General features: G+C 50.3%; 1 protein-coding gene and 1 long non-coding RNA gene across 8 annotated transcripts in view; one reads left to right on the top strand and one right to left on the bottom strand.

Annotated features, from left to right (window-relative positions):
• The window catches only part of ZXDC (ZXD family zinc finger C), a 34,415-nt gene that overhangs the window by 2,591 nt on the left and 4,891 nt on the right, over positions 1 to 26,933 (bottom strand). For 2 of the 7 annotated variants that reach the window (XM_079122246.1, XM_079122249.1), the window contains exons 4-9: positions 26,516 to 26,646; positions 22,462 to 22,632; positions 18,548 to 19,224; positions 17,453 to 17,515; positions 16,747 to 16,831; positions 1,702 to 1,868 (exon numbers count right to left, since the gene is read on the bottom strand). In XM_079122246.1, coding sequence (XP_078978372.1) covers positions 1,702 to 1,868; positions 16,747 to 16,831; positions 17,453 to 17,515; positions 18,548 to 19,224; positions 22,462 to 22,632; positions 26,516 to 26,646 — 1,294 coding nt within the window. Of the gene's footprint in view, positions 1 to 1,455; positions 1,510 to 1,701; positions 1,869 to 15,454; positions 16,832 to 17,452; positions 17,516 to 18,547; positions 19,225 to 22,461; positions 22,633 to 26,515; positions 26,647 to 26,933 lie in introns of those variants that run through there. The other 5 variants (XM_079122245.1, XM_079122247.1, XM_079122248.1 and 2 more) reach the window with 5 other exon arrangements.
• LOC306650357 overlaps positions 201 to 26,933 on the top strand; it is a 30,339-nt gene continuing 3,606 nt past the window's right edge. Inside the window, exon 1 of the long non-coding RNA XR_013760894.1 lies at positions 201 to 1,093. This is a non-coding gene — a long non-coding RNA (uncharacterized lncRNA). The remainder of the gene's footprint in view (positions 1,094 to 26,933) is intronic.

Raw genomic sequence — 26,933 nt, forward strand, 5'->3', positions numbered from 1 at the left:
AAACCAGACCTGAAACACCCCACACCCTTCCCAGTGTGCTCCTTCTCACCGCTTTCCTGCAGCCTCCCCAGTTCAAAAAGGCCTGGCTGGCCTCTGCCTTCTTCACTTTTTCTTTTCTTTTACTTTTTTTTTTGGTACCAGGCATTGAACGCAGGGGCACTCAACCATTGAGTCATATCCCCAGCCCTTTATGTATTTTATTTAGACATAGGGTCTTGCCGAGTTGCTCAGGGCCTCCTTAAATTGCTGAGGCTGGCCTCCAACTTGTGATCCTCCCGCCTTGGCCTCCCTAGCTGCTGGGATGACAGGCATGCACCACTGCGCCCGGCTGCCTGCTTCACTTCCAACCTGTCGGCTGTGGCTGTGTGCCCTTGGGACAGGCCTCTGCCCCCTCACTGGCCCCATCTTTGGGGAGTTCTTTATTTCTTCATGAGCTCCAAGTTGCTCTGATCTCTTAGCTGGAAAGCAGTGCCATATTTTCCTGCTCTCAGGCAAGCCTGTGAGTCCCCAGCCCCACCAAACCTTCACCCGGTTTCTTGCTTCTTCTAGCAGCCCCTTCCTGCCTCATCCTTTGCCCTGGCCAGCCCCCCCGGGACCCATCTGGGCCCTCACCGAGTGTGTCCTGCACAAGCCTGCCCTAGCACTACAGATCCCATGGTGTTTCCCAATGCTCCTGGCTATCAGAACCTGAGTGGGCTCGGTGCTCCTATGTTCTCTGACCCCTGGGACTGTGTCTGCCTGTTCTAGAGTCATCTACAGCTTCACAGTGACGTGCCACGAAGAGGTGCACAGGACTGGGCCAGGTCACAGCTAGGTCCCTCGGCTTCCAACCCTCTTCCTCCTATTCCAGCCCCTTAGAAATGAGCTTGTAAGGGCAGGTGCGCAAGGGGCCATTGAAATGATGGCTCCGTGGGTGCACACAGACTGGCTGTCAACTGCAGGGACCTGCTAGGCCCCCAAGAGGTGCCTGGGCCTATCCTTCCAGGTTCAAGTGGGGTAGGCAAAAAAAATGGGACAAAGAGCCAGGCATGGTGGTGCACGCCTGTCATCCTAGTGGCTCGGGAGGCTGAGGCAGGAGGATCGCGAGTTGGAGGCCAGCTTCAGCAACTTAGCAAGGCCCTAGACAACTCAGTGAGACCGTGTGTCTAAATAAAATACAAAAAGGGCTGGGGATGTGGCTCAGGGGTCGATATGGGGAAAACAAAAAGGTCTATCTTTTGGGAGGGCCAGAAGCAGTCCTCAGAGGCGGGTGGCTGGTGTGGCCTAAGGATCCCCTTCACCTCCGCCCTGAAGGTCCCATGGTGTGTGGGGAGGGGAAGGGCGGGGTGGGGCCAGCAGCTAGCGCACCAAAGCCACAGAGGCCCTCGGCAGGAGGGGGCCACGGCCTCCCACACCTCAGAGAGAGGTGGGCAGACAGCACGGGTAACGAGACACGGGGAACACGGTGCCACAAACCTGATGCGTCAGTCCTAACAGAGGCAAGAGCTTGCACAGACGCAGAGACACAGGCTGAGGGGAAGAGAGAAGCGGGTTAGTAAGAGGCGTGGGATGTCGAGCGGGCGGGGCGGCTCAGCAGGGGGTGGGCGGCTCATGAGGAGGGCAGTGGTGGCCACCAGTGGCCGGGGAGCAGACACGGTGCCGCCACTCCTGCCCAGCCTGTCCCCAGAGACCTGGACATCAGTGTGGCTCACTGGTGCCTACCTGCAGGACCGGAATCTGGATGCACTGGACCCCGGAGGCCGGAGCCGGTCCTTGGGCGCCCCCGCTGGGCCCAGGGAGGGTCCCGCACAAACAGCTGCTCCGGCCTGCTTGGAGGCCAGGGCTTAACTTGTCATCTTGCATTCTTCTTTGAGTAGATTTGGAGGCTCCTGAAACAAAATAGATAAAACCAAGAAAATCCAACGGACAATCAACTGGGCAGGCTCTTGGCCTCACCAAGATGGCGCTAGGGGGACAGTCTTCCCATGAACCGTAACTCTGCACTGTCCCAGTGACTCCAAATTCCTCGGCAGGAATCATCGCCAGCCAGGGGCCAAGGCCTTGGGTCACAGACGCAGGACACTGTCTCACCCTGCACACTGGCTACTGCTTTCCTCCTGGGTGTCTGAGGAGTCCTTTCTCTTTGAAGCGCAAATATGAACCAGGTTGAGGTTGAGGGTGAGGTCCCAGTGCAGGGAGATGTGACACCATCGCTTTTTTGCAGTTCTAGGGAGTGAACTCGGAGACACTCCATCACCACACCACACCCTTTTTCTTTTAAGACAGGGTCTCACTAAGTTGCTGAGGTTGGCCTCCAGTTTGCGATCCTCCTGCCTCAGCCTCCCGAGTTGCTGAGATGACAGGTGTGCCACCATGCCTGGCTCACATTTTTACTTTTTAATACTTCCTTTCTGCTCTGCTTCAGTTTCTCTCTTGACTGCTCTGTGTCCAGTTTCTCTATTCTAATTGCTTTATTTACTTTCAGATGGTAGAGCAAAGCTGAGCCACGGCAAGATGGATACCCAGGGCCTCTTTAACAGCAAGAAATTTCATCTCAGTTTCTGTTGTCCTTGAATCTATCCACTATTTCATTCAGCTTTGGGATTGTTCATGGCTGCATTTTTATGCTTTAAAACCTCTGATCATGCTAGCATATTTTCTTGCAATGAAAACAGGGACATAAGTTGAAATTTTATAAGAATGTCTAGCCTGGAAGCTAAAATTAACATTGTAGTTATTAAAAATGTAAAACAAAACATTAGAAACTCCAATGGTTATAATATCAAAAGCAAAGCTGTATTGAAAATAACTCATTGGGTGTGGTGGCACATGCCTGTCATCCCAGCAGCTTGGGAGGCTGAGGCAGGAGGATTGTGAGTTGGAGGCCAGCCTCAGCAACTTAGTGAGACCCTGTCTCAAAATAAAAAAATTAAAAGTTAAAAAGGGTTGGGTATATGTTTCAGTGGTTAAGCACCCCTGGGTTCAATCTCTGGTTAAAACACACACACACACACACACACACACACACACACACACACACACACACACTCATTTCAAGAGAGGTAATGCTCTCTTCTGCCAGTCAGTTTATATATCTGTACTTAAATATTAATTATTGCTAGTTTGAAACATGATCAGCATGTATTTCTGCCAATTAAAATATTCTTTAAATAAAATGCTCATGTGCTTTAAAAACAATTTCACCACATCTTTGCAGCTACAGAGCGAGCTGATTCAATTTAGGGAACATACCAGCCAGGAGGGCCAAGTCGCAAGGCTAGTCTTTGAAGTCAGAAGAGTACCGTATGTTCATCTTCTGGTTATTTTTTTAATTCAAATAAAACACAGAAGCCATGTATTCCTTCACAAAATGTGGGAATAGCATGTAGGTTATTCGATTTACTGGAAAATTAAGAATTATATGCATGAAACCAGAATTAATCCACTAATTTTGCCAGACACCACAATTTTCCTTTACACTTACTGAAAGATTATACATACTGAACTGTATTTCAAGGAATAGTCGAAAAACCACTGTAGCAAAGTCAAGGAAGGCTTTGGAAAAGAATAAAATACCTTTTTACATTACTTATAAAAGCAGACAAGATTTAAATGACATCTGTGTGACATTTATCAGTTAGTTTTGTAACATACAAAAAGGTTAATGGTTGGGACTGTAGCTCTGTGGTAAAGCGAGTGTCTATCATGTGAGGCCCGGGTTCAATTCCCGGCACCAGAAAACAAACAAGACAAATCCAAGCCATCTATTATTTACTTTGCAATGTCTCAAGGCCAAACATGTAGGTCACACTAAGTCATCTAAGAAGCAAGAGATAGGACAGATTTTCCTTCACAAAATGTGGGAAGAGCGTGTAGATTATTCCATTTACTGGAAAATTAAGAATTAAGTGCATGAAACCAGAACTAATCCACTAATTTTGCCAGATATCAAGATTTTCCTTCACACTTAATGAAAGATCATATACTGCTAAAAAGCTAATGGGTAACCAGACTATGATCCTATTTTTGTTAATATGACATTTTATAGTAGGAAATAAGATGGACGATAGCCAGAAATATTTCATATGTGATAACCTAAATCACTTTAAAGTCTACTTTTGTGTGTGTGTGTGTGGGGGGGGGGTACTGGGGATTGAACCCAGGGACCTTCATATCCTTTTTAATATTTTAATATTTTATTTAGATACAGGGCCTTGCTGAGTTGCTGAGGCTGGCCTTGCTCTTTCAATCCTCCTGCCTCAGCCTCCCAAGCAGCTGGGATTACAGGCATGCGCCACCACATCCCACTAAGCCTACTTTAATGGGGCTTCTCCGCCTGCCTGGATTGCTATGGAATTCTTCCAGATGAGCTTAAAATGGACAGGTGTTTTTTTTCTTCTAAATCCCTTTGGGATTTCAAAGGAACTGAAGAAACTATGTAAATTAGCAAGAATTGAGCGTTTCTAGCCAAGTACAAGGCAGCCTCACGCCTGTAGGGATCTTAGCCGTACTCAGCTCACCTGGCATTCATTAGTGACCTCGCGATGTTTCGTTATTACTTCAACATTGTGAGATACACTTCATTATTTTTCCTGAATATTCTCGTAGAAAAGTTTATTTTATGTGCACAAATAGGTAGTGTGCAATTAGCCGCTAATTCTCATTACTAATTATTTGTGCTGATCTAAGCCTGATAATCATACCATTGCTAAGTAGTCACTTCCTCCCTGGCTTCTCTTCTCTATTAACCTTCCAGAAAGGGGTGATTATTACTGCAGAGCTGGTTTAGGTGCCTGTGATTTGGATGGAATTGCCTGGGGCAACTCCATGCTGCAAGGACGCCTGGTCTATTACTAGGGAAATCTTTTGGGTTCCAGTGTTGACTGAGGCTTGTGATTACTTATTAAATCAGTGACAGACCATGAGTCTTGGCCTCTGTGGACACTGCGGTTCTCTTCTGGTCTCTGATGTGGCCAACCGTGCTGACGGGCTTGCCTAACCCTAAATCCCAGGGTGAGCCTTACTTATCCCGAGTCAGTGCGCTGGTGTCTCAGGATTTCCCCATCGGCCTCCTCTCTGGTATGAGCGATGTGGTCTCTTTGTGTACCATGTGACCAAAAGGCTCAGGGACAGTTCTGGGGTGAGTTTGCCTTGGGTTCGATTCCTGGTCGGCTGATCTCTCTAGCCTTGGATTCATCTAGAAAATGGGGGCATCAGGACCTAGACATCAGAAGGCAGTCGTGAGGTATCCAGGGGGTAACTGGGGTAGCCGACGCCAGAGGCTCAGAAGCACTCCAGGCAGCTAAGCCTCAGCTATTGTCCTTGGGTTTGGGTACGAGGAGTAGGCTAGCTGCGGGCACTGGATTTAACAGTTCCTATCTAAAATGTCCAGCGGGTCTGTGCGTATTCTATTACCCACTAGCACGTGTTCCCTGCATCTCCACCATGTGGCAATGGTGACCCTTGCCACGTAGCACATGGTGGCCGGCTTGTGCTCTAAGTTTCTCAGCAACACACAAATTTATCAACTTCTACGAGGGGATCATGAGGTCATCCAGGGTACCCCGGGAACCCTGAGGGGGCCGATGACAGACGGCACTGAACATCACAGCCACTACCCCGTTAGCAGTTGTTCACAGCTGGACAATCCCTCAGGATGAGTCCAGGTGTTTCAGACATGCAGACAGACACGGGGCACGGCAGACTGTTCTCAGACGCACACACTCAGAAACCAGCAGAGCACAAAGCCACCTCCCACCTCAAGGCTGAGTGACAAGGGAGGGTTGTCACCAGAGTCCAGAAGAGGGACAGAAAAAAGAGCGAAGCAGAGCAGGGCAGACCTGGTCCCCCGCCGAGCTGTGCCTCATCTCTGCCACGGCTCCTGCTAGCCAAGTGTGGCCTGAAGCTGACGGGGAGCCTGGGAAGCAGAGGATCCAATGACGCGAAGTCAAATGGTAAAGACTGGCACCAGCCACTGCAGGTGGAGGGGCCTGGCCACAGCCCGGCCGGGTCCCCCTCGGGAACTGGTCTGCATCAGCGCGCTGCTCTGCCTGGCTCTAGAACTCTGTCTCCAGTTTGGAGTTTGGCAAAGTCGGTTCCATTTTTACGCTAAGGAGAGGTTTTCTCCTTTCCAAGGCTGGGAGCCCAGCTGGGGGCCACGAAGGGACTGGGTCATGGTTTGGCTAGGCGGCGTCTTCCCCAGTCTCCTGAACTGATGATGCAGGACTGTCTGGAGGTGACATGGACTGAGCTATAGCCTCATCAGCCAACCTACTTTGAATGGACTGGGTGGTCACTGCAGGCAGGAGGGCTGTGGCTTAGCTGGAGAAGGTTTTCACGCCCCCCTTCACCTGCCTCTTGCTCTCTACCTCCTGACCACACTGCCACCTGAGCAGCTTCCCCTGCTGGCCCTTCTCCCGTGATGCTCTGCCTCATCTTGAGCCCAGAGCCATGGAGCCAGCTGTCTATGGACCGAGACCTCTGAAACTGTGAGCCCCAAATCAACGTTCCCTCCTCTAAGCTGTTCTTGTCGGGTATTTTGGCGAAATTCAGGAAAACAGACTGCCAGAGTCAGACTTTCATCCTTGGTTACCTGATGGCAAGGTGGGGAAGACGAGAGGACGCAGAATCAGGGGGATGTGACCTGTCACTGAGATCACTAAGGAGCTGGGGCGTGTGCTCCCAGCAGGGAGGCAGCGCAAGCATCGAGAAAGGCATGGAGGCTAAGGGAAATCCGGCGGCTCCCGGGCACGTGGTGAAGAGGCGGCCCAGGGGACTGAGGCCTACGTGTCACTAGTCCCAAGGCAGGAGAGCTCCCAACTGCGGGCTCATGCCCTCTGCTGCGGCAGTTCAAGGCCACCAAATATGTGCCCCAGTGTCAGGAGACCTCTGGCCATGCTAGTCCTCAAGGGACGGGAAAGGACCAGTGGCCAGAGTCTCCCCAGAGACTTTGGGAGTACGGGAGAGGACCACCTGACAGCTCCTACGGACTGCATAGGCTCCAGCCAGACACGAGGGCCATCTGTGCAGAGGGGGCTGTGACGGTCAGCTGGAGCAGGGGCACCTGGTGGCTGAGAGCCGAGAAGGGACAGCCCCCATCTTGCAATGGTGCATGAGCCTGCCCTCTGCTGTCCTCCTCTGCTGAGAGCCACCCTGTCGCCAGCCACGCCTGCCCCAGGGGTGCGCATGGGGTCCGCCCAGGGTGAACCAGACCTCTGCTGCGCCAAGGTGCCTTGACCCAAGTTCAGCCCCCACGTGGTACCTCCCAATACTCCACTGGACAACTACGCAGGAACCAGGTGACTGTTACTAGAATCTCTTCTAGAAGGATGAGTGACAAGTGTTGATGCCCAGGCTAACTAGCAGCCCCTGCCCTCCCTCCCCTCCCTGCACCCTTCAAGGTGGTCCCTTCTGCTTTCACTGTGGCAGCAACGGGAGGATGAGGAAGAGACCTGTGACTATGATGCCCAAAGATTTTTAAGTAAAAAAAGTAATTAAAAAGATTAGGTCACTACTGGGCACGGTGGCAGAAACCTGTCGGTCCCAGCGGCTTGGGAGGCTGAGGCAGGAGGATCACAAGGTAGAGGCCAGCCTCAGCAACAACAAGGCCCTAAGCAACTCAGCGAGACCCTGTCTCTAAATAAAACATAAAAAGGGCTGAGGATGTGGCTCAGTGGTTGAGTGTCCCTGAGTTCAATCCTTGGGGCTCCCCACGAAAAATGATTAGGTCACTCACTGACTCTCAAGGCTCAATTCCACCCAAATTCTCCATGAAAACAACTCAGCACAACACGGTCAGCTCACCCCTCTGCCCACAAGCTGGGGCTCACTGGGCTCAGCCACTGCAGTGCTACTGAGTCCCGTGGACAGGAGGGAAGTGCTTGTTGACGTGGCTTCTTTTCCACTTCTTCTCCAGAAAGGAACCCCAGACCTGTTTCCAGGTAAGGATACGGAGTCTGGGGAAGTCTTACAAAGTCATCCTACGAGGAACAGCTACTTTACTGCTCACCATTTCAATGGCAGTTTTAATAATGATTTTTTAATTACACAGTCCATGTGTTCTCAAATACAAAAGGTAGAAATGGTCATAACAAAATATTCACAATCGCAACACTCAGGGAAAAAACCACGGTCCGTGCAAGGATACGCCCCACTTGTGTGTCTGTGCACACGCTCACACAAATGTGTCTCTGAGCACAGCCAGCTTTTCTGAGAAACACAAAGTGTGCAGCTTTATTGGTGAAATGTGACTTACAGATATTTCATTATAAACCATCCTGCGGAGAGTGGCAGCTGGCACAAGGCACCTTTATACAGACCCCTGGGCATTTCCATTGGCGAAACTCCAAAGATGTAACCGGAAGAGTGAACACGATTATTTTCTCTTGGAAACCTTACCAAACGACCCTCCAGAAACGTCAGGCTGAGTCCATGAGGATGCTTCCCAGGCCTCTGGGCTGGCGCTGGGCGTCCATCTGCCTCGGGCGGACACACTCCTCTGCGAGGGTTCGCCATGTCTTCTGCAGCTTTCCCACGAAGGCATTCACCCTTCTTGTCTGATGTGACAATGCTTTGGAGCAAATATGCATCAAGACTCCATGCTCACGGGGTCTGCGCTCTGGGTTATCTGTGGTCCCTTGGCAAGAGGGCAGCGTCGGTAGGGAAGAGCCCAGTCCAAGCCCCCGCAGACTCAGAAATGCTGGGAAATCCCCAGCCTCTGGGCTTCAGCGGCCCCCCTGCAGAAAGGGCAGCTAATCGTGGGATGATCTCCTAGGGTGACAGTGAGGATTTAAAAGGAATTACCGCACACAGATCAGAGCCCAGTTAAGTGCTGGCTATTAGGACAGCTTTTCAGAAACCTTAAACCTCTCATCTTCACTGTTTTTTTGGTCCTGGGGATTGAACCCAGGGGCACTCCACTGAGCCACATCCCCAGCCCTATTTCGTATTTTATTTTAGAGACAGGGTCTCACCGAGTTCTTTACGGCCTTTTGCTGAGGCTGACCTTGAACTGCTGATCCTCCTGCCTCAGCCTCCCGAGCTGCTGGGACAAGTGTGCGCCACCACGCCCAGCCTCTGTATGGAATTTTATTCTTTTTTCCCAGAGGCTGGTCTCTATCTGGCAATCGTGTGAAGAGACACCTTTCCCACACACAGATGACCCTGGTCCTAGCCTCTCTCTCTTGCTGGCTCTGTCTACGTGACACCAGTGCCGTTTGTTTTGAGTTGCTGTGGCCTGTGACAAGTCTTAAGAACCACAATGCAGAGCCTCCAGGTTGTTTCCCCTGTTTCCTTGGGTTCCTACACAAGGGTCCTGGAGTCTTGGGTTTCAAGTGAAATCGTGCTACAACCCCGCAGGAGAGTCGGCAGGCCCACGTTTGTCAGCAAACCCTGCGGACTCTCCTTCGGATCTCCCCAGTATTCAGTCACCCCTGTGATCTTGGCCACTCCTGTTTTTGCTGTATGACCATAAAAAAGCCCCTAATTGCTCTCCTGTCCCAACGATTACTTTTCAAAGGAGCAGCCAGAATGACCCTCTTAAAAATCATGACGCACTTCTTCTAATTACATCTTCTCAAGTTTTTTCCTGCAAACCCGAGTGGCAAGCCAGAGCTGTGACCATGATGGATGAGGCTGAGCCCCCCGGGCTCCAGCTGGGCTCTCCGCCCTCTCCTAAAGCCACAGGCCCAGGCCTCAGGTCCTTCCTGGACTGTGTCCCTTGGCCAAGGCTGCACCTCCTGGGCTCCATCCCTGCCACCCCCCTTCCCAGTGCCTGCAGGTGTCACCTTTCTGGTGAGGCCTTTCCTGTCCTCCCCGTTTCAGGGTAACTTCTCACGGGTCTCCTTCCTCGCTGTCACATTAACCACTGGGCTCACTCGGTCTTTGGTGACCGGATACGTCTACCCTCAACTGACTGGGGCTATTCTCTGCCTCTCCGTGATTTATCAGAGGGAAGAGGCCACCCCGCCAGAGAGTAATCAAGTCTGTCTCTCAGCCAAGCTGCTGTCCTGTTCATTGAGTTCCTGTCACTGAGGAGTGTCCCCCGCAGAGCTTCCGGTTTTCACTGCTACTGTGAAGGAGGGAGGTGCCCCCACCTCCTCACTGGCTATGGCTGCACACAGTGAACTGCAGCTGGTACCCACTTATTTTGTAACAGGTCCCTAAGTGTCATCTACATCTCACTAATTTTTCAGTCGATTCTTCTGGGTTGGCCAAACAGTTGAAAAATCTCTAGATGTTCTGTTTTGTGCCTACTGTTCTTTTTTTTTCTTTTTCTTGGTTTCTTTCAATGGCAAGAAACTCCAGGAGACCATAAAATACCAAGGGGAGCAATGGCCACCTAAGAACTTCCTGTACGATCCCCAGGCGCACGTGCAGAGGGGCCTCTGATTTCACCATCAAGCATACTGCAGGTTGCTGGTTTGGGCTACAAAATCTTTATTATGCATTCTTACTTCCATCGGTGAGGGCTATCAATTTTTAAAATCAGACACAAGATCTGTTCAGAAAATAGTAAGGTTCGTCACTGACCTTGGTGAAAAACTGGCTAGCAGATTTCCCAACATTATCATTCTCAGGCCCCATTTGGTGAGGATATGTTATGCATGGTGCCAGGTCTTAAGGGGGTGTTGCAGATAACACTTCCCAGAGTCACCCGTCTGAGGCTCTTTCTGAGGGGTCTCCTAGTCAGGTTTGTCCTGGGAAGCATCCATCTCTCACCCAGCTCTGGGTCGGCATGTCCTGCACATACCACAGGAAGGACAAGATTCGGCCTGCGTAACCTTCACGCAAGTGTCTGACTCTGACACACTAACTTCTTCCAAGGTTGCAAGTTGTTTACATTCTTATTTTTTAATGATGGTAACTTCTCTTTTCCTGGAAAATTATCATTTTGCTCTCAGTATTCTCAATTATTATCATATAGTTTATGAGACAGGGTTATTTCTGTGTTTCCCACTGACTGTGCAATTTACTTATGCTTTCTTTTTCCCTTGGTCCATCTGCTCAGATAAAAGTGAAAACTGACAGCCTGGGAACATATCCACTAGGGTATGTTTTGTTTGGCCCACACATGAAAGTTCTTTCAAATTTGAATTTGGTGGTCACATAAAAGCATCAAAATCTGGATTCGACTCTTCTTAGGACTGTTCTTTTTTCATCTTGAAATAAAGGCTAACTCCACTTAACTTTTTTTTTCTTACTTAATAGGAAGGCATCTGGGGCACACCCGTGAACCAGCCACATCCCCGTTTCACAACCAGTAACACAGAGATCATCGGCTTACATTCTGAGTGCTTATGAGAACTTTCCATGTATTATCTTATTTAAACTCCACAAGAAGCCTAAGCAGGTGATTTTATTGTCATTTTACAAAGACTGAAGCAGAGAAGTTGTTTGTTCAAGAGTAAAAACTTAGAACTAAATGGCTACCAATGTCTGTAAGTATTTGCAAGTAGCTTTTATTTGACTCAACTGTTTGGCAGGTTTTGTTTTCCAAGTAATTTTTACTTTGTAATTTACCACGAATGGTCTGAAAACAGTACAGTCAAGATTTTTTTCCAGAGACTTTTGACTACACTTTTCCATGTGCCCCAATTTCTTCAGTTTCATTCCTATGAATATTCCATGGACATGGAATAGCACCAATTAAGGGAAGGTCTTTTGTAGCCTCATTTTTTTACCTGCTTCATCTGCAAAATAAGGAGCCTAATTCATCAGGTTTAGTATCCCTAGGTTTTTATTCATCCAGTTCTCCTAGATTTGTATTCATTTTCATTTATATTGTTCCATATTGTAAGTTTTCAAATGAACATTTGTATAACATGTTCATGAGCTTTAAAATATTTTCTTTTATATTTTTAGTTGTAGATGGACACAATACCTTTATTTATTTACTTATTTTTATGTGCTGCCGAGGATCGACCAGTGCCTCACCCCGTGCTGGGCGAGCGCTCTGCCACTGAGCCAGTGCCAGCCCTGCTCGTGGGAAGTGAAGCTCTGCTACGGGTCACACGTGAACAGCAACCGGGAAAGGGAACATCTTCACTGTGCCCACTCTTCTTCCTGGGATTCTACATGTCACAGTAACAGGAACCCTGGCTTTGTGATCTGTTCGGTTTTATCCTGTCTTTCATTTTAAGCTTCTGGAATATTTCCACCCAGGGTGTGCCTCCTCCAGACAGCACCAGCTGGGGTTTTGCTTTCTGCCATGTTCCCTCTGTCTCTTGGCAGGGGAGTCAGACTTGTTTATGTTTGTACTGTGACATGGATGCCCTCGGTTTTCTGTCACAAAGTTGACTGTCTCTTCCGGTCAACGGCATGGCTGCTTTCCTCTCCCTGTTCTTGGAGAGCAGGAAATCACAAAGCCAGCTCAGAAGTTTGTCAACATTTTTTTTTTTTTTTTCAAAAGCTTTACTTTGCTATGAGTTTCAGGGATTAAAAACTGGCATTCTTATGCTGAGAAAAAAAAAATTCTTGGGTTAATCTGATGGGAGAACTCAACGTTTAAGACAAAAAAAACAGCACCAAGGTTGTATCTCTGAGCTCAGGGGCAACACAACGGGAAGAGTCTTGGATTTTAGATCTCATCATTTCAAACTGCAGTTTCTAAGAATCAACATGGACACGCTGCTCTTAACTGTATTTATAACAATGAAGTCTAGCCTGTGTCTACATGACCTAATTTCACCAATAGTCCTGGGACACTGTAACTTCCCTGTTCTGGGCTTTGTACAGATCCATAATCCCTCAATCACAATCCTCAAACCCAAAGAATTCAAAACCTATATTTCACCCCCAAACATTGTGCCAACACTAATTTAGCAGCAAAACCTGACCTAAACTACTGTGAGGCTCTTTACTGTCTTATTTGATCCCACTTAGATGAATATATTCTGCTGAAAAGTACCAATGCAGTAACAAGGGGTACTGAGTAACAAAAAAGGTCCTATGCTACTTTTCTAAATTCTGAAATTGTCTGAATTCAAAACCCAGCTAGTGTGGGTGAACATGCATAACTATACTTTCTAGCACTGACCAGGAGAGACCCTGGTAGCCATCAGCACACGTGATGTCCACATGTTGATCTAGATGCCATTCTTCAATAAAAGGAGCCAGGGCTCCCTGGAACATGCAGATCTCCAGGGCTGGGGCTAAGGTCATAAGATGAGCCTGGTGGTGCTGGAAAGTAAGGAAGGACTAAGGAAAAAAAAAAGCAAGCCAGGATGAAGTATGTCGGTAAGGCACACAACCCAACTGACAGGACGCCTAGTGGATCACACTGGGACATTCCAACCAACAACATGAACGCTAATAACACTGACCATAATCCAGTGACTAGCGTCTACAGAATAAAATAAATACATGAAGGGAATGGACACAGAAGGGAAAGCTCTTCCTTGCCCAAGAACTTTAATTAATAAATGCCTCAAATCACATGAAGAACACAAAAGTAATAGTACCACAGGGAAAATCCACTGGTGTCCGATCAGTGCTAAGTTCAAAGAGCACGAGTCTGCAGTTCCTGGAGAAGGATTAACCTGGCCCAGGATCCCGGGAGGTGATCCACAGGTCCTTGGAATGTCTTGGCTGGTAAGAGTACTCCTGATACTCCAGGGAGCTTATGCTAACCATGTGACACATGACAGAAGCCTCGGGTCACATGGTACCAGCTCGACCTTCGCAGGGGCTGGAGACTAAGGTTACTCAGTCTACACGATGGAGTCACAGAAAAAACTGCAGCAACCAGCTTCCCCGGTTGGCAACGCTGCATCTGTCTTGTCATGTACACACCACCACAGGAAGACACTGGGATGGGGACCCTACAACGGAACGTGTGGGAGCCTGGACAAGCGTGGGGCAGGAAGGGACTGGGGGCGCCCAGTCAGATCAAACACAGTTTGATCAGGACTGTGGCAACACAACTCCCAGCTCCAAGAGATGCACTAGGACTGGAGAAAAGGCTGACAGGAGAGGAGGCTGGGTGGCGGGTATCACAAGGTGTGAGGACACCAAGCACCGCCACCCACGGCATCGAGTTTTCTTTAGTTTGAAATGACAGCCAATGGCCAGGCACAGTGGCACAGCCTATAATCCCAGCAACTGGAGAGCCTGAGGTGGAGGACCGCAAGTTCAAAGCCAGCCTCGGTGATTCAGTGAGGCCCTATCTTAAAATAAAAAATAAAAAGGGCTGGGGATGCGGCTCAGTGGCTAAGTACCCCTGGGTTCTGTCCCCAGTACAAAAATTCATAGGAAATTCAAAGAATTTATAGGAAATTGTCAGGGGACAAAACAAATGCTCACAAGAATTTTAGAAGGGGGACAGTGGCCCTTCTCCAGACGTGTCCCTTCCTTGGCTGGTGACAGTATTTCAAGGGCTTTTCAAGGAGGCCACACGGAAGGTAGCTTTCAGCCTTGTGCGTGCTCTCACACAGGAAGGCTGGCTTCCTGGCAGGCACCACATTTCTCCTTCCCTTAAAAGGCTGCACAACGTTCAAATCAGTGAATGCATTAAAACAACTTTGGCCACGCAGATGCCAGGGAAGCAAGCCAGCCTGGTGCAGTGCGCACACCTGTGATCTCAGCGGCGTGGGAGGCGGAGGCAGGAGGACTGCAAGTGTGAGGCGCGCTCAGCAATGCAGCCAGACCCTGCCTCAAACACACGACGGAAGGGACGTGGGTGCGGCTCAGGGGGACAGCACCCTGCGTTCCGCCCCCAGTATCACAGCAAACACAAACGAAAGCAGTCTTATTTGAAAACTGATGAAGAAGATCCAAGCATCCTCATTCCGATGGACAGTATCTCAAGGGGAAGGAATCGAGAAGTTGCTCTTTACAGAAGCAGTTCAGCTAACACACGAACAACGAACAAAGTACCATCTCTCTGCAATCCCCGAAAAACGAATGGCGCTAGGCTGCCGCCAACACAGCATAGGCCACCAGGGCCCAGCACCACCTGTGACGGGCCCTCACCGTGAAAGGATCAGTCCGATCAAGCCTGAGCTGAGAGGAAACACACACAAAACCAGAGCAACCTGCTCAACTGTACTGCAGAGATGCAATCAGCAAAAGCCACACCAGCCCAGGGACAGACCCATCAGCCCAGCTGCTCCAACCGAAGACGGGATGCAGAAACGCACAGTTGTGACAGAAACGTGCCAACCAAAAGTGCGACCCTCATTTGGATTCTTATTTGAACGGTTAGAAGAAAGGAGACCTCTGACAACTAAAAATCTGAACACTTGCACTGGTGTTAAAGAAACACTGTTGGGGTTGGGGAGATAGCTCAGTTGGTAGTGTTTGCCTCATAAGCACAAGGCCCTGGGTTCGATCCCCAGCACCACCAAAAAAAAAAAAAAAAACCCAAAAGAAATACTGTGAATTTCAAAACTAATAATATGTGGCTATGATTCTTAAAATGGCCTTATTTTTTAAAGATGTTAAATATTCATAAAAACAATTAAAAAATCAAATCATCTCTATTAAATACTACTTTAATGTAATATAAAGGCTATAACGTCATACATCTCAATGTCTGCAGTATTCGCTTTCTTTCAAGTTCATGATTATCGACCAGCTTCGATAAAGGCATCTGGTTTCCTTCAGGAACTTTGCCTAGTCCGCGGGGAATTCTTTCCACAGACATTCAGCGCCACTTCCTTCTGAATTCTCTAAGAGTTCCACATCAGTATTTCATGATCTGTGAAGGGTTCCCTTTCTAAGTCCCAATGGACACGGACTTGGATGACATTCCTTACAGGGAAATATCTGTAAGAAAGCCCTTAAACAGAAACTAGTTTTTGTTGTTTTTTTTTGGGGGGGGAGGTAGGGGGCGATGGGGGAAGTACTTGGGCTTGAACCCAGGGGCCCTTGACCACTGAACCACATCCCCAGCCCTATTTTGTATTTTATTTAGAGACAGGGTCTCAATGAGTTGCTTAGTGCCTCGCTTTTGCTGAGGCTGGCTTTGAACTCCCGATCCTCCTGCCTCAGCCTCCTGAGTCGCTGGGATTATAGGCGTGCGCCATAGTGTCCAGCGGAAATAGTTATTTTTAATAAGCTATGATATGACTAAGAATAGAGAGGAAAACATAAAATTCCATCACTGATCTTACATGCCCATTTCAAAAATAAATTTTAAGTAAATATAAAAGATGAATGGAATATACAGAAACATCATCTTGACAGAACTCACTGTGACTATTACAAAAGGATTTACCAGCTTCACTTAAGTGCTGTGACCCCCTATTTTATTTTGAGGAGGGCCAGAAACATGAGGCCAGTTCTTATCTGGGTCACCTGTGATTTTTAAAAATTCGGAGAAGCTGCTAACATTAGATGTCAACAAGAACTCCAAGTCAGGGGCCACAACACTACAGGACGCATGGGGACTCCACCTACCAGTGCCCTTGGAGATAGCAGCAGCCCCTTCACCACGAAAAGCTTGGGGACCTGAGGCCACTCAGCTCTTCTGACACCCGGCTCTCTGCAGCCTCTCAGGGAACTGGCACTTTGGGGTTGAATGTCTGAACCCCAAACTTTCCACAGAGCTTCTCTAAGTCAGGAAAGCACGTCTACACATGCTGGCGATGCTGTTATGACTTTTCTTCCTTAAGTATGTATAAAACTAAGGAGTGGATAAAAGGGCATTTTGAACACCCAAGGAAAACAGAGCGCGCAGAAACGCCTGCTTCACGTGCTTCCTGCCCACGACTGCGACACGAGAGCCCGGTCCCTCGTCCAGCAGCCCTGCAGCACACTCGGCCTCACCTGCATGGCTCCCCGCTCCTTTCTGCTTTTTTTCCTTGGCTAGTTGAATGGCCCGGTAATCAGTTCTTGCTGAGCCCCCACTTTCCTGGGACCAAAGAAAAGTGTGTCAGTCACTTGAGCTAAACAGCAAAGGAAGGACAGCAGGGGAACTACAGAAACGTCCCAAGTCTGATTCTGGAACATCTTAGTTCCAGTCATCACTTCGGAATCCCCAGCAGAGGCAGAGACCCGAAGGCTACATCCGGTGACGGTGACAGCTCAAGGAAGCCCGAGCTGGCCATCGAGACCCAACTCTGTCACCCGGGGAAGCCAAAGGTTCTCCTCCAAAGTCTCAGACACATAAAAGGTGGTTTACAAACTGTTAGAACATGAACTGCGGACTTCTCAGAAAACAGTCTCCCCTTGGTGACTCAGGGTCACTTTACTGAAGCACGGCCCAAGGTCCTCCGTGCTGTCTGCCTCCGGGCACGACAGCCCTGGGGCAGGGCCGTCCTCTCCGTACTGCAGATAACTGCTCTGGGGGCAGGGGCCACCCTCGGTCGTGCGTACCAAAACACTGCGTGTGTGACCGCACTGAGCAAGTTTACTGAGGAAGCCCAACGCCACTCCAACAGCGGACCGCCGTAACGTGGGGCCGCCTCCCAAGAAGCCTGTCGCACATCACTACAGGACAAGACGGGCCCTCTCCAGCTCATGGCGTGCGTACCTGCGACCCCTTCACCACACACCACTTGGACTCAGAGAAGCCAGGGAACCCCACGTCACACAGCTAGCAAGAGAATGAACAGGGCGTTAGGACCGAGGTCTGGCGGGCTCCCCCGCCTTCCCCCCTGGCTGTGGCTCTGGAGAGGCGCCAGTGGCTGCCTTCCCAGGTGGCTCTGCTCTGGAGCCGCCTCCCGCCCTGCGACTGCTGTGGCAGCCTGAATAAACGCTAGCACAGTGCCTCTGCCACCGAAAAGCAAGACACCAGAAATGAGAGACGAACCGTCCTCGTGCTGAAAGTGGAGTAGGCTTCTAGGTGCCCTCACCCTGGACCCCAATGCAGAAGATGTGACATTTTAAGCTGTGGTCCAATCAACTGAACATGTTGAAGAGCAGAAATGTGACCATCAAATGCAACCTGTGCCTTCAAGAAAAACCTGTGGTCACTCCCACTGGACACTGAGGAAAGTCAGACTCTCCCAAGAACCTTTAATTAAATTAGTTTAAATTAAGTTATATTAAATGCATCACTGATATAAATATAATTAGGCTGATAACTGTCCAGCCTCAAAACTGGACAAGTAGTCTTATAATCCTCCACGAACAAAGGCTCATACACCATTCCCTTGTATCTCTTCTTAAATCTAATTAAAAAAAATATTTTGGCAAGGTTTTAAAGTTTCCATTAAACCTGGAAAGGTAGTTTATGCTGCCATTCATTCCTCCTCCTGCAGGACTTGGTCATTATGTGAAAAACACAAAGGAAAAACATTCCAACAGCATGACACACCCCAAGTTCTTTCAAGAAAAGAAACACATTATCACAGAATCACAGAAGCCAAAAAGCTAGCCAAACCCCCTTATTCAAGAAACCACTGAGAATTTAAGGCTCATATAGGTTAAGTGATTTGCTCAAGGTTGTGAGAACTCGCGAGTTCCAGACTCAAGGCCAAATGGAGATTTTCAGACTTGTAGTCGAGGGCTCCGTCCTTTCGCAAACCAGAAAAACGTCTGCATAGAAAGGATTCATCCCGAATATCCTCAAAACTGAGCGAGAGAAGGGAGCTACGTGCTGGTGACGGAAGAGTGTGCTTCATACCAAATAGAGGCCGCCGGGGCCGGCACTGAGCTCCGTGTCCTGCGCACTGTGCTTCTCTGCCGGGCCGGAGAACACAGGTGGGGGCGGGGTGGGGCTTCCTTGCTGTCGCTTGACCACAGCAGGGACAGGAGACGAGTCCCGCTCCACCTTGATGGGAGCCAGCAGTTCTGGGACACTGGCGGTTTCTTGAGAGGTGCTTGAAGAGGTCGGGGTGATGACATGTGCTGCTAAGTTACCACTGGAGGTCAAAGCTGTGGGGTCCTGACCCACAGGCAGAGCCACCAGACAGCCGACTGGTCCCGTACTCACGGTGTGCACGTCATCCACGCTGAAGCTGCCTGGCTGGAGAACCGTGGCCGCTGTCCCAAGAATGAGAGGGCTGTCCAGACTTGGAGGAATGTCACTGTGGGCCACCAGGACCAGGGGGTCCATGGGCCCTAAGGAGTTGTTACTGGCAGGGAGGTTCCCCCCCAGAGAGGAGCTCACAGAAGTGACGTCGATGGTCAGGATTCCAGAATTCAGGGCCTCGTCCGACCCAGCTGCTGACCCACTTCCACCGGCAGGTGCGTCCGAGAAGAGAGCAGCTAAATCGATGTTGGCGAGCTCGCTTTGGCTGGGGCTGCTCAGTTCGCTGCTGGGTGTGAGGGAACTTGGAGTTTCTAGCTGAGGTACGAGATCTGAAAAAGGAATGGACATTGCAGTTATTTATTATCTTGGAAGGCAGAGATCTTGCTTATGCTCAAAGTGACACCAAGGGATCCCTCAAGGCAGCGTTTACTATCCTATCCTCTTGTGACCCTACTGCCCGGGAATCACCAACTGGGGCCCTCTGCTGGCACACGAGGAACCACAACACCCAGGGCAGGGGCGGCTTGGACACGTTAGGCACTTCACCTAAGAGTCCCGAATCCTCAGGCCGGCAGGATTTCTCCAGAAGAGATAACAGAGTATCACATATCATTTCCTAAGTCCTGTCAAATAAGAGGCAAGATTGCGATCTGTCTTTCTGGCTTTCAAACCTGCCCTGTCTCCTGCACCACGGTAGCTGCCCGAGAGGACAATGAGACTTCCCTGAGTACAGTCTTCAGAAGCCAGTCAGGCCAGGAACCCTGGCTCTGAGGATATTTTTGGAATCAGCTTATGTCAGCTCATGTCTTGTCAAAGTGTGTCCCATTCCACAACTGTCCACCCCCCCCAAGTCAGTGTGAGCAACCTGGAGGTGAACGCAGGGAATAAACTGGCTGTCAGGTCTGGCTCCAGAATCAAAGTTCCAGCTCTGTCTCTGGAGAAATGTCCCCTATCTGAACCTTCTCTCCCAGTCTCTCCCTTGGTGCCCCATCACATTGCCAGCCTCTGACCTGGAATGCTGACCTTCAGGGAGGGCTCTCTGACTCACCTGTCCTCTCTGCACCTAGCCAAGTTCTCTGGCCCTTTCTACCATGGAATGATCACACAGAAATGCTAATAGATCCCTCTTCATCTGAGGTCTTCATTTTTGGTCATAACATTCGTGAAATACTTGATTGCTTATTATTCAATCAAGTAATGTGAATAATCAGAACACCCCTGAAGAAACTATAAATCAACATGTTTCAAAAAATGTCTGTGAATCCTCAAGCTGGAGGTTTATGTACCAGCACACATCAGTCACACCAAATTGCAGGACTCTTCAAGCACTGAGCAAATAGAAAAATGTGAGCACAACACATACGGGAAGTGGAGCCAAATAAGGCCTCGATGTTACCTTCTTCCCAAGATACCTCCCTTGCAGCTTTCTATGCCAGTGGCTGGTGCAGAGGGAAGCAGCTCTCTGCTCTGTTCCTTCCCTGCCGATTGCAGCTAAGTACCAGCAACTCACACCCCAGGTTCAAGTATGAATGCCTCAAGTATATACTGTATTTCTTTCTCTGTCATTGGTACTGGGGATTGAACCTGAGGTGCCTGTGGATCCCCAGCCCCTTTTATTTTTTATTCTGGTCATGCTGAGTTGCTGAGGCTGGCCTTGAACTTGCAATCCTCCGGCCTTGGTCTCTCATATTGCTGAGAATATAGTAGGCATGTGCCACCATGAACAGCTGCACACCTTAATTTTAGTGCAGACTGATGAAAGCCACCTACTATAGACAGAGAGAGGAGAGGAAAAAAAAAAAAAAAAAAAAGACCCTAAAAACTGAACACCAAAAACTCAGAATATCTTGTCTTTAGGGGTCTTAGCACTTCGAAATCTCTTCAATAAATATCTTAGTGCCAACAAAATACCACGAAGGGAAATGGGAGTGATTCTTTGGAAAAACTGCAATTAGAAAACTACCACTTCTTCCAAAACTTTCCACAGAAGCCCCTAACCGTCTTGAGGATTCAGTGCCCTGTGAAATCAGGATCCCAGTGAAAGCAGGGATGCCCACGTAGTCACGCAATGCCTACTTGGCACTTCATGAATGTCACAGGCATTGCCTGCCCTGGCACAGGCCAGGGCACACAAGGAAAAAGCCCCTCAGTAAGGGTGAGAGAGTCCCGAGTACGAGGAGTTAGGGTCGTGGCCTTGGAGGCAGGGACCCCAGGCTCAAGGCCTGGCTCTGCTGCTCCCTACTGGTTCGACCTCCCCACTTCCTTTCTGCGGCTGTTTGGTCAGTGACAGTGAAACCCAACGCCCACCAAGGCCTGGCGTGACCCCACGGTCATCAGACTTCCCGAGGGCCTGCTTTCCATGAGGTGGGGACCGACCCTTGGTCCGCCCCCTCAGAAGCCAGCAGGAGGAATGACACACAAGCCAGCCACTGGGCGGGAGCCTGGGGTCCACAGGGTGCTTTGGGAACAGCTACGAGGGCCTCACATCCAACTGGAGTTTAAGGAAAGGTCATCTGGAATCACCTGGAGTCTCTGCTGGTTTCTGAATTAGCCAGGTTAGGAAATGGGGGGGGGGGGGGGGGGCGGCATCCTGAGAAGGACAGTCAGGAACCAAAGAGGGGCCTGGGGGCCGTGGTGTCACCGAGCACCTGCTCAGAGCGGGAAGGACCCAGTGACTGCAAGCCTAGGAGAGCACAGGGGACACCATCGTGGATCAGGAAGGACAAGTAATCCCCTGCTCCTTAGGACTCACAAAACTAGAAGGGCAACTTCTCCAAATGGAAGCCTAGGAGTGGTAAGTGGGACGAACTGCAAAGGTGATGTGTGTGAGCCGGAGGACCAAGGGACCAGGGGCAGCAGACTGAAGACAGCAGAGAGGCACAGGCCTCACTGTCCCCGCTGCACGTGGAGCTCGACACCAGACACTTGGACAGGGTGTCCTCTTCTGAGAGCTACTCAAAATTTCTTGACTTAAAAATGAGGGACGCAGGGGCTCAAATACACGTCCCCTCCGTGGAGGCTGCCAACAGAGGCCCACCCCGCAGGCGGGAGCTCAGCCCCACCGAGGCGGCGAAGGACTGGTTAGTCTCCACAGACGGGCAGCCGTGACCCCTTGACCCCAGCTCTGTCAAGAGCAGCAGCCCCACCACCAGCCAGAGCGAGGTCCCCGTGCCCTAGGGGAGGGCAGCCACTGCTTCCCCGAGGTGCCCTCAGTGTTCTGTCCACGGGACTGTGACGGCCCGGACAGGCAGGCTTCTAAGTCTCATGCCACAAAGAGCAGGCGGAGACCCTGGAGGGAGGCGGGGGATCCAGGACAAAGGGTCACTGAAGACACAGCCCCTGAAGTCGAAGAAGTAACGTTCCCAAAGGAAGCACTTCAGCAAAGGGAGGGGCGAGAGGTCGGAGACAAGAAAGTGGCCTGAAAGAGTGCAGAGGAGGCCGTGTGGCTCCGCGGCATGGTCGTGACCTAGGCCACTGAGAGCAGGCGAGAAGGAGCCCCACAGGTAGGGTTCTCCCTGCACGTCAGGCACACAATCTCTGGCTCTCTGGGATGAGGAGGTGCAGACCTTGGCGCCGGCCATGCTGCCGCACCACGTGCGCCTTCATGCTGTGCTTGGAGGTGAAGAGCCTGTTGCAGCTGGACACCGGGCAGCGGCTTTTCGGAGCACCCACGTCCTGGAGGTGCTTCTTGGAGTGAATGTACAGACTGCTGCGAGCAGAGAACCTAGCGCAGCACCCTGGAATGCAGAGAAAGTGAGAGTTACACCTGAAGGTGACTGAGGAGCCAGCACACCCCCACATCACAGCAGGATCCTGCGGCTGTGTTCTCAAGCCCTGGCCCCTGGAAGGGCTGTACACCGAGTATCCCCAGGAACAGCAAGCATCACGAGGAATGGAAACCAAAAGCAAGCTGCCTGCCAGGCCCAGGGGCGCGTGCCTGTCATCCCAGCAGCTCGGGAGGCTGAGGCATGAGGATCACAAGTTGGAGGCCAGCCTCAGCCACTTAGCAAGGTGTTAACCAACTCAGTGAGACCCTGTCTCTAAATAAAATATGAAAAGGGCTGGGGATGTGGCTCAGTGGTCAAGGGCCCCTGATTTCAATCCCAGGTACCCCCCCCCACCCCCCAAAAGAGGCCAGAGATAAAAGGAACATCATAAGGAAATCCAAAGCCCTGCATCGGTCATGTCCAAGACGCATGACCTTGGCCAAGCTAACTCTGTGCCTGTTTCTGCCTCCACCACACAGGGCTGTTGGGAAGATGAAGTCAAAGCAACTCCTGCACTGTTCGGTTGCAAAAAGTTGTGTACTTATCTTCTCTATGAAGCTATTACTACAGAAACAACTGCAATCTCTGACCTTAACAGTTGGAACTGTCTTAACAGATCACCAAAGACAACTCCTTCCATTTTACCACTGTGAAGCTGAGGGCCAGAGACCAGGCCAATGTCCCTCAGTCATCGTGAGTGGAGCCAGACCAGGCATCTCCCTGAAGGCATGTCAATTCGCTTCCGCCTCCACACACAAGTGTTACAGGGAAAAGAGGACGATTTCAAAATTACAGCAAAATTTCCCTCATGCCCCGATTCCACATGTAGACATGGAGAAGGGGCGTGAAGCTCACATAGCCAGAGGCTTATGATCCACTAGGACCTTATAACACAGGGCAGAATAAAAGCAGAGCTAAAATAAGGTGGTCTAGAAGCAGAGGCAACACCCAGATCCTCAGAAGATGGGAAAAAAAGTCTCATGAGCAGGTGGCAGAGGTGACTGGGCCACACCCAGGCAGAGCAAGAGGGTGCTCCTGGCTAAGCTGCGAATGACTGGACTGTACCCCTCGCTGCATGGCCTTGGACAAGTGATTTATTCTGTGCAGATCCTTTTCTTTTTTTGTTAAGTAGGAACATTACATCAAGGGGGGTTGACAAGGACAAAATAAAGCAAGACTTATCTGTGGAACCTGACCTGGAAAGAAGCCAAAGCTTCACTTGAGAATGAAATACTGTCCCAAAGTACACTGAGGCAGCCCAGGCCCTCGCTCGGCTGGCCCTCTCCCATCTTTACAGCCTCGTATCTCAAAATAGCCCAACTCCAGGCCCTGGGCTCCAGCATCCTGAGGCTGTGCCATAAAGTGAGTCTGATCAGGAGGACTGACTTCTTGGTCAGTGCAAGGAAAGTTCTGGATCCCTTCAGCAGGCTGCATCTCCGCAGCCTTAGGAAGAATGTCCTAGGCCAAAATGGCCGGTTCTTCCCTCTCCTGTCTCCATGGGCCTCCCTTCACCAGTGCCCTGATAGCTTGACTGCTCCAAGCTCCCTGGGAGCTTTGCCAAAACAAGTGACCCCTCTTCCACAGCTGCAGCCCTTTCCCCACCACCTCCAGGGGAGCTGTCAGGACCAGCAGTGCCCGGCCACCCACTGAGGTCAGCTTCCGGGGCACTGGAGGGAGCTCTGCTGGAGTTGCCCTACTCAGTGCGGCCCATGAACAGAGTTTGACCCTGTGGGGGTCCTCGGGATGAACCTTTGCCACCTCACCCCTGCCTCCAGGGCTCCTGCCAGGGCACCCTTCCCATGTTTCCACTTGAATCTGTGACAGTCACAGGACTGTTCTAGACTTTTTTTCTTTTCTAACTAACAATCTCGATAGTAATAGTTGCTGACATGTATGGATGTTGTCGTCTGATTTAAACCTATCAACTTAGCGAACCCCGCAAGAAGCCCATCAGGTTTCGCTCTGTTACAGGTGAAGAGAAGAGGCACAAGCTGAAGCTGCGGGGCCGCGGCTCCTCGCACGGCAGACCTGGGACTTGCACTGACTCCAGAACGCAGGCTTTTATCACGCCCGTGACCACCTCTGGATGCCTACCGCTTTTTGAGGATCCTGTCCACTTGCGATGTCCACAATGACAACTCAGGAGCTGCCTGCTTCGCTCCCTAGCCTGGCCTGCTCCCTGAGCTGTAGCGGCACACCCCCCGCCCCCCAGCAGCTGCACTTGTAACGTCAAAGGTACTTAAGATGCAGCGTCTATAAGCCAAACCCCTTCCTCCAAACCAGCAGCCCTTGTGTCCCCAGCACGGCTGAGATACTCCAACTACTGCCTCTCCCTCAACCCCTACCTGGGTCCAGACCCACCGCCAGGCACTATTACTTCAGCTCTGATCCAATGACCCCCTTCTCCTGCTCGCTGGAAAGTCCCCACCCAGGCACACCCAGCTCCCCAGGGTGACCGCAGTACCTCCCTACAGGCCTCTCCATCTTCGGACATGAACCAGACTGACTGCAACTTGAACTTGAGCCCCTCACCCAGGAGCCTTAAGCTCTCAGCTTGCTGCTCTTCCACTGCTAGGAGAGTCGGCCTCCAACACCTGCTCCGTGTTTGGCTAGCTCTTCCTCCTCCTCGGGCTGACGGGAAGTCCGCTTCCATGCTCCCCGCCACTGTGATGAACCTTTTGTGGGCCCAAAGCAGCCTGCACGTGCCTGTTCATTCATCCACGCCTCCGACTGGAATGCCGACAGGAGGAACGGTGGCTTGGTGACACATCTGTACTATGGTCAGCGTGTTCTAAGAGGTGGTTTCAGCTCCAAGTGGGTCTTCACCCTCTTCTGACCCTTCTCCAGGTAAGGAAAACAAAGCCTGGAGAAGCAGCTGAGGCCACCAATTTAGGGGCCACTGATCTGCCCTGCTCTGTTGCTTCCTGGGGCATCCACAGCACTAGAGTAGGACCAGCACAGATGGGCCACACAGATTTTTGGCAGATGAACTAAGCCTTCAGCATTTTAAAGAAAAAACTCCTACTCTCACCCCCTTTTTGGTGGTGTTAGGAATTGAACCCAGGGGCCCCCTACCACTGAGCTCTATCTGTAGCCCTTTTTACTTCTGATATTTAGACAGGATCTATGCTAAGTTGTAGAGGCTGACCTCAAACTTGTGATCTTCCTGCCTCGGCCTCCCAGGATGCTAAGATGACAGGTGTGCACCACTGTGCTCAGCTTACTAACAGCCCTTTAAAAAAAAAAAAAAAAGTCATCTTGGGCCAGGTGCAGAGACGTACGCCCATAATCCCAGCAACCTGGAAGGCTGAGGCAGGAGGATCGAAAGTTGGAGTCCTGCCTCAGCAACTTAGTGAGGACCTAAGCAACTTAAGGAGACCCTGTCTCATTAAAAAAAGAAAGGGAGAGGAAAAAATGAGGGGGGCTGGGGACGTGGCTCAGTGGTTAAGCACCCCTGGGTTTAATTTTTGGTACCTAAAAAACACAAAAAAGTCAGCTTAGCTTTACCACTGTCCAACTGCAATGAGGGAAGCTGCTTATAATTCAGAGTCCAAGCTATGTGTCAGACGCATCAAGAAGCATCATTCATGTTATTTTACCTGATCCTCATAACTACGGCCACAGATAGAGTACGTGGCAGGGCCAGAAGGCAAACAGAAAGCATTCTTGGTCTGTGCCCCCTTCCCAAGACACTGCGCATGATCCATTCAACAAGCCAAACAGATACAATGCTGGGACCTACGCTTACCTTGTCTTCAAGGAGCTAAAACTTACCTTAAAACAACTTAGACTTACAACATGGATGCTGGTGTGGTACTTCATTTATAGCTCAAAGCAAAGTCTGAAACTCTACCTTCCACAGGACACTCGAATGGCTTGGTGCCCAGGTGGGTGATGCTGTGGCCCTTCAGATGCTCTGCCCGGGTGAACGATTTGCCACAGCCTTCCACGGGGCAGGTGAATCTCCGGTCGTCGTCATGTTTCCTGCCAAAACAGGAGGATGAAGCAACAGTTGCTCACTCAACTCGTAAGCACAAGGCCTCAGAGATTCATTCTTTGTAGAAAATTCTGCAAACTCTACCAAACTGCTAGCTCTTTTCACTTGAAAAACAAAAATGATCAGGACACTTCAGAAAACCTTTATCTTGTCTTTGGTCCACATGTGATTTACAAGCTAGCTACACCGTGAATAGAAATTTCACTTTAATGACTAGGCTGGCCCCAGAGTCAGAGACAGAACAATTAGTGCTGCTTCAATCTCGGAACAGCCA

This window comes from Sciurus vulgaris (assembly GCF_902686455.1).
Source record: "Sciurus vulgaris genome assembly, chromosome: 19".
Classification (NCBI taxonomy): Eukaryota; Metazoa; Chordata; class Mammalia; order Rodentia; family Sciuridae; genus Sciurus; species Sciurus vulgaris.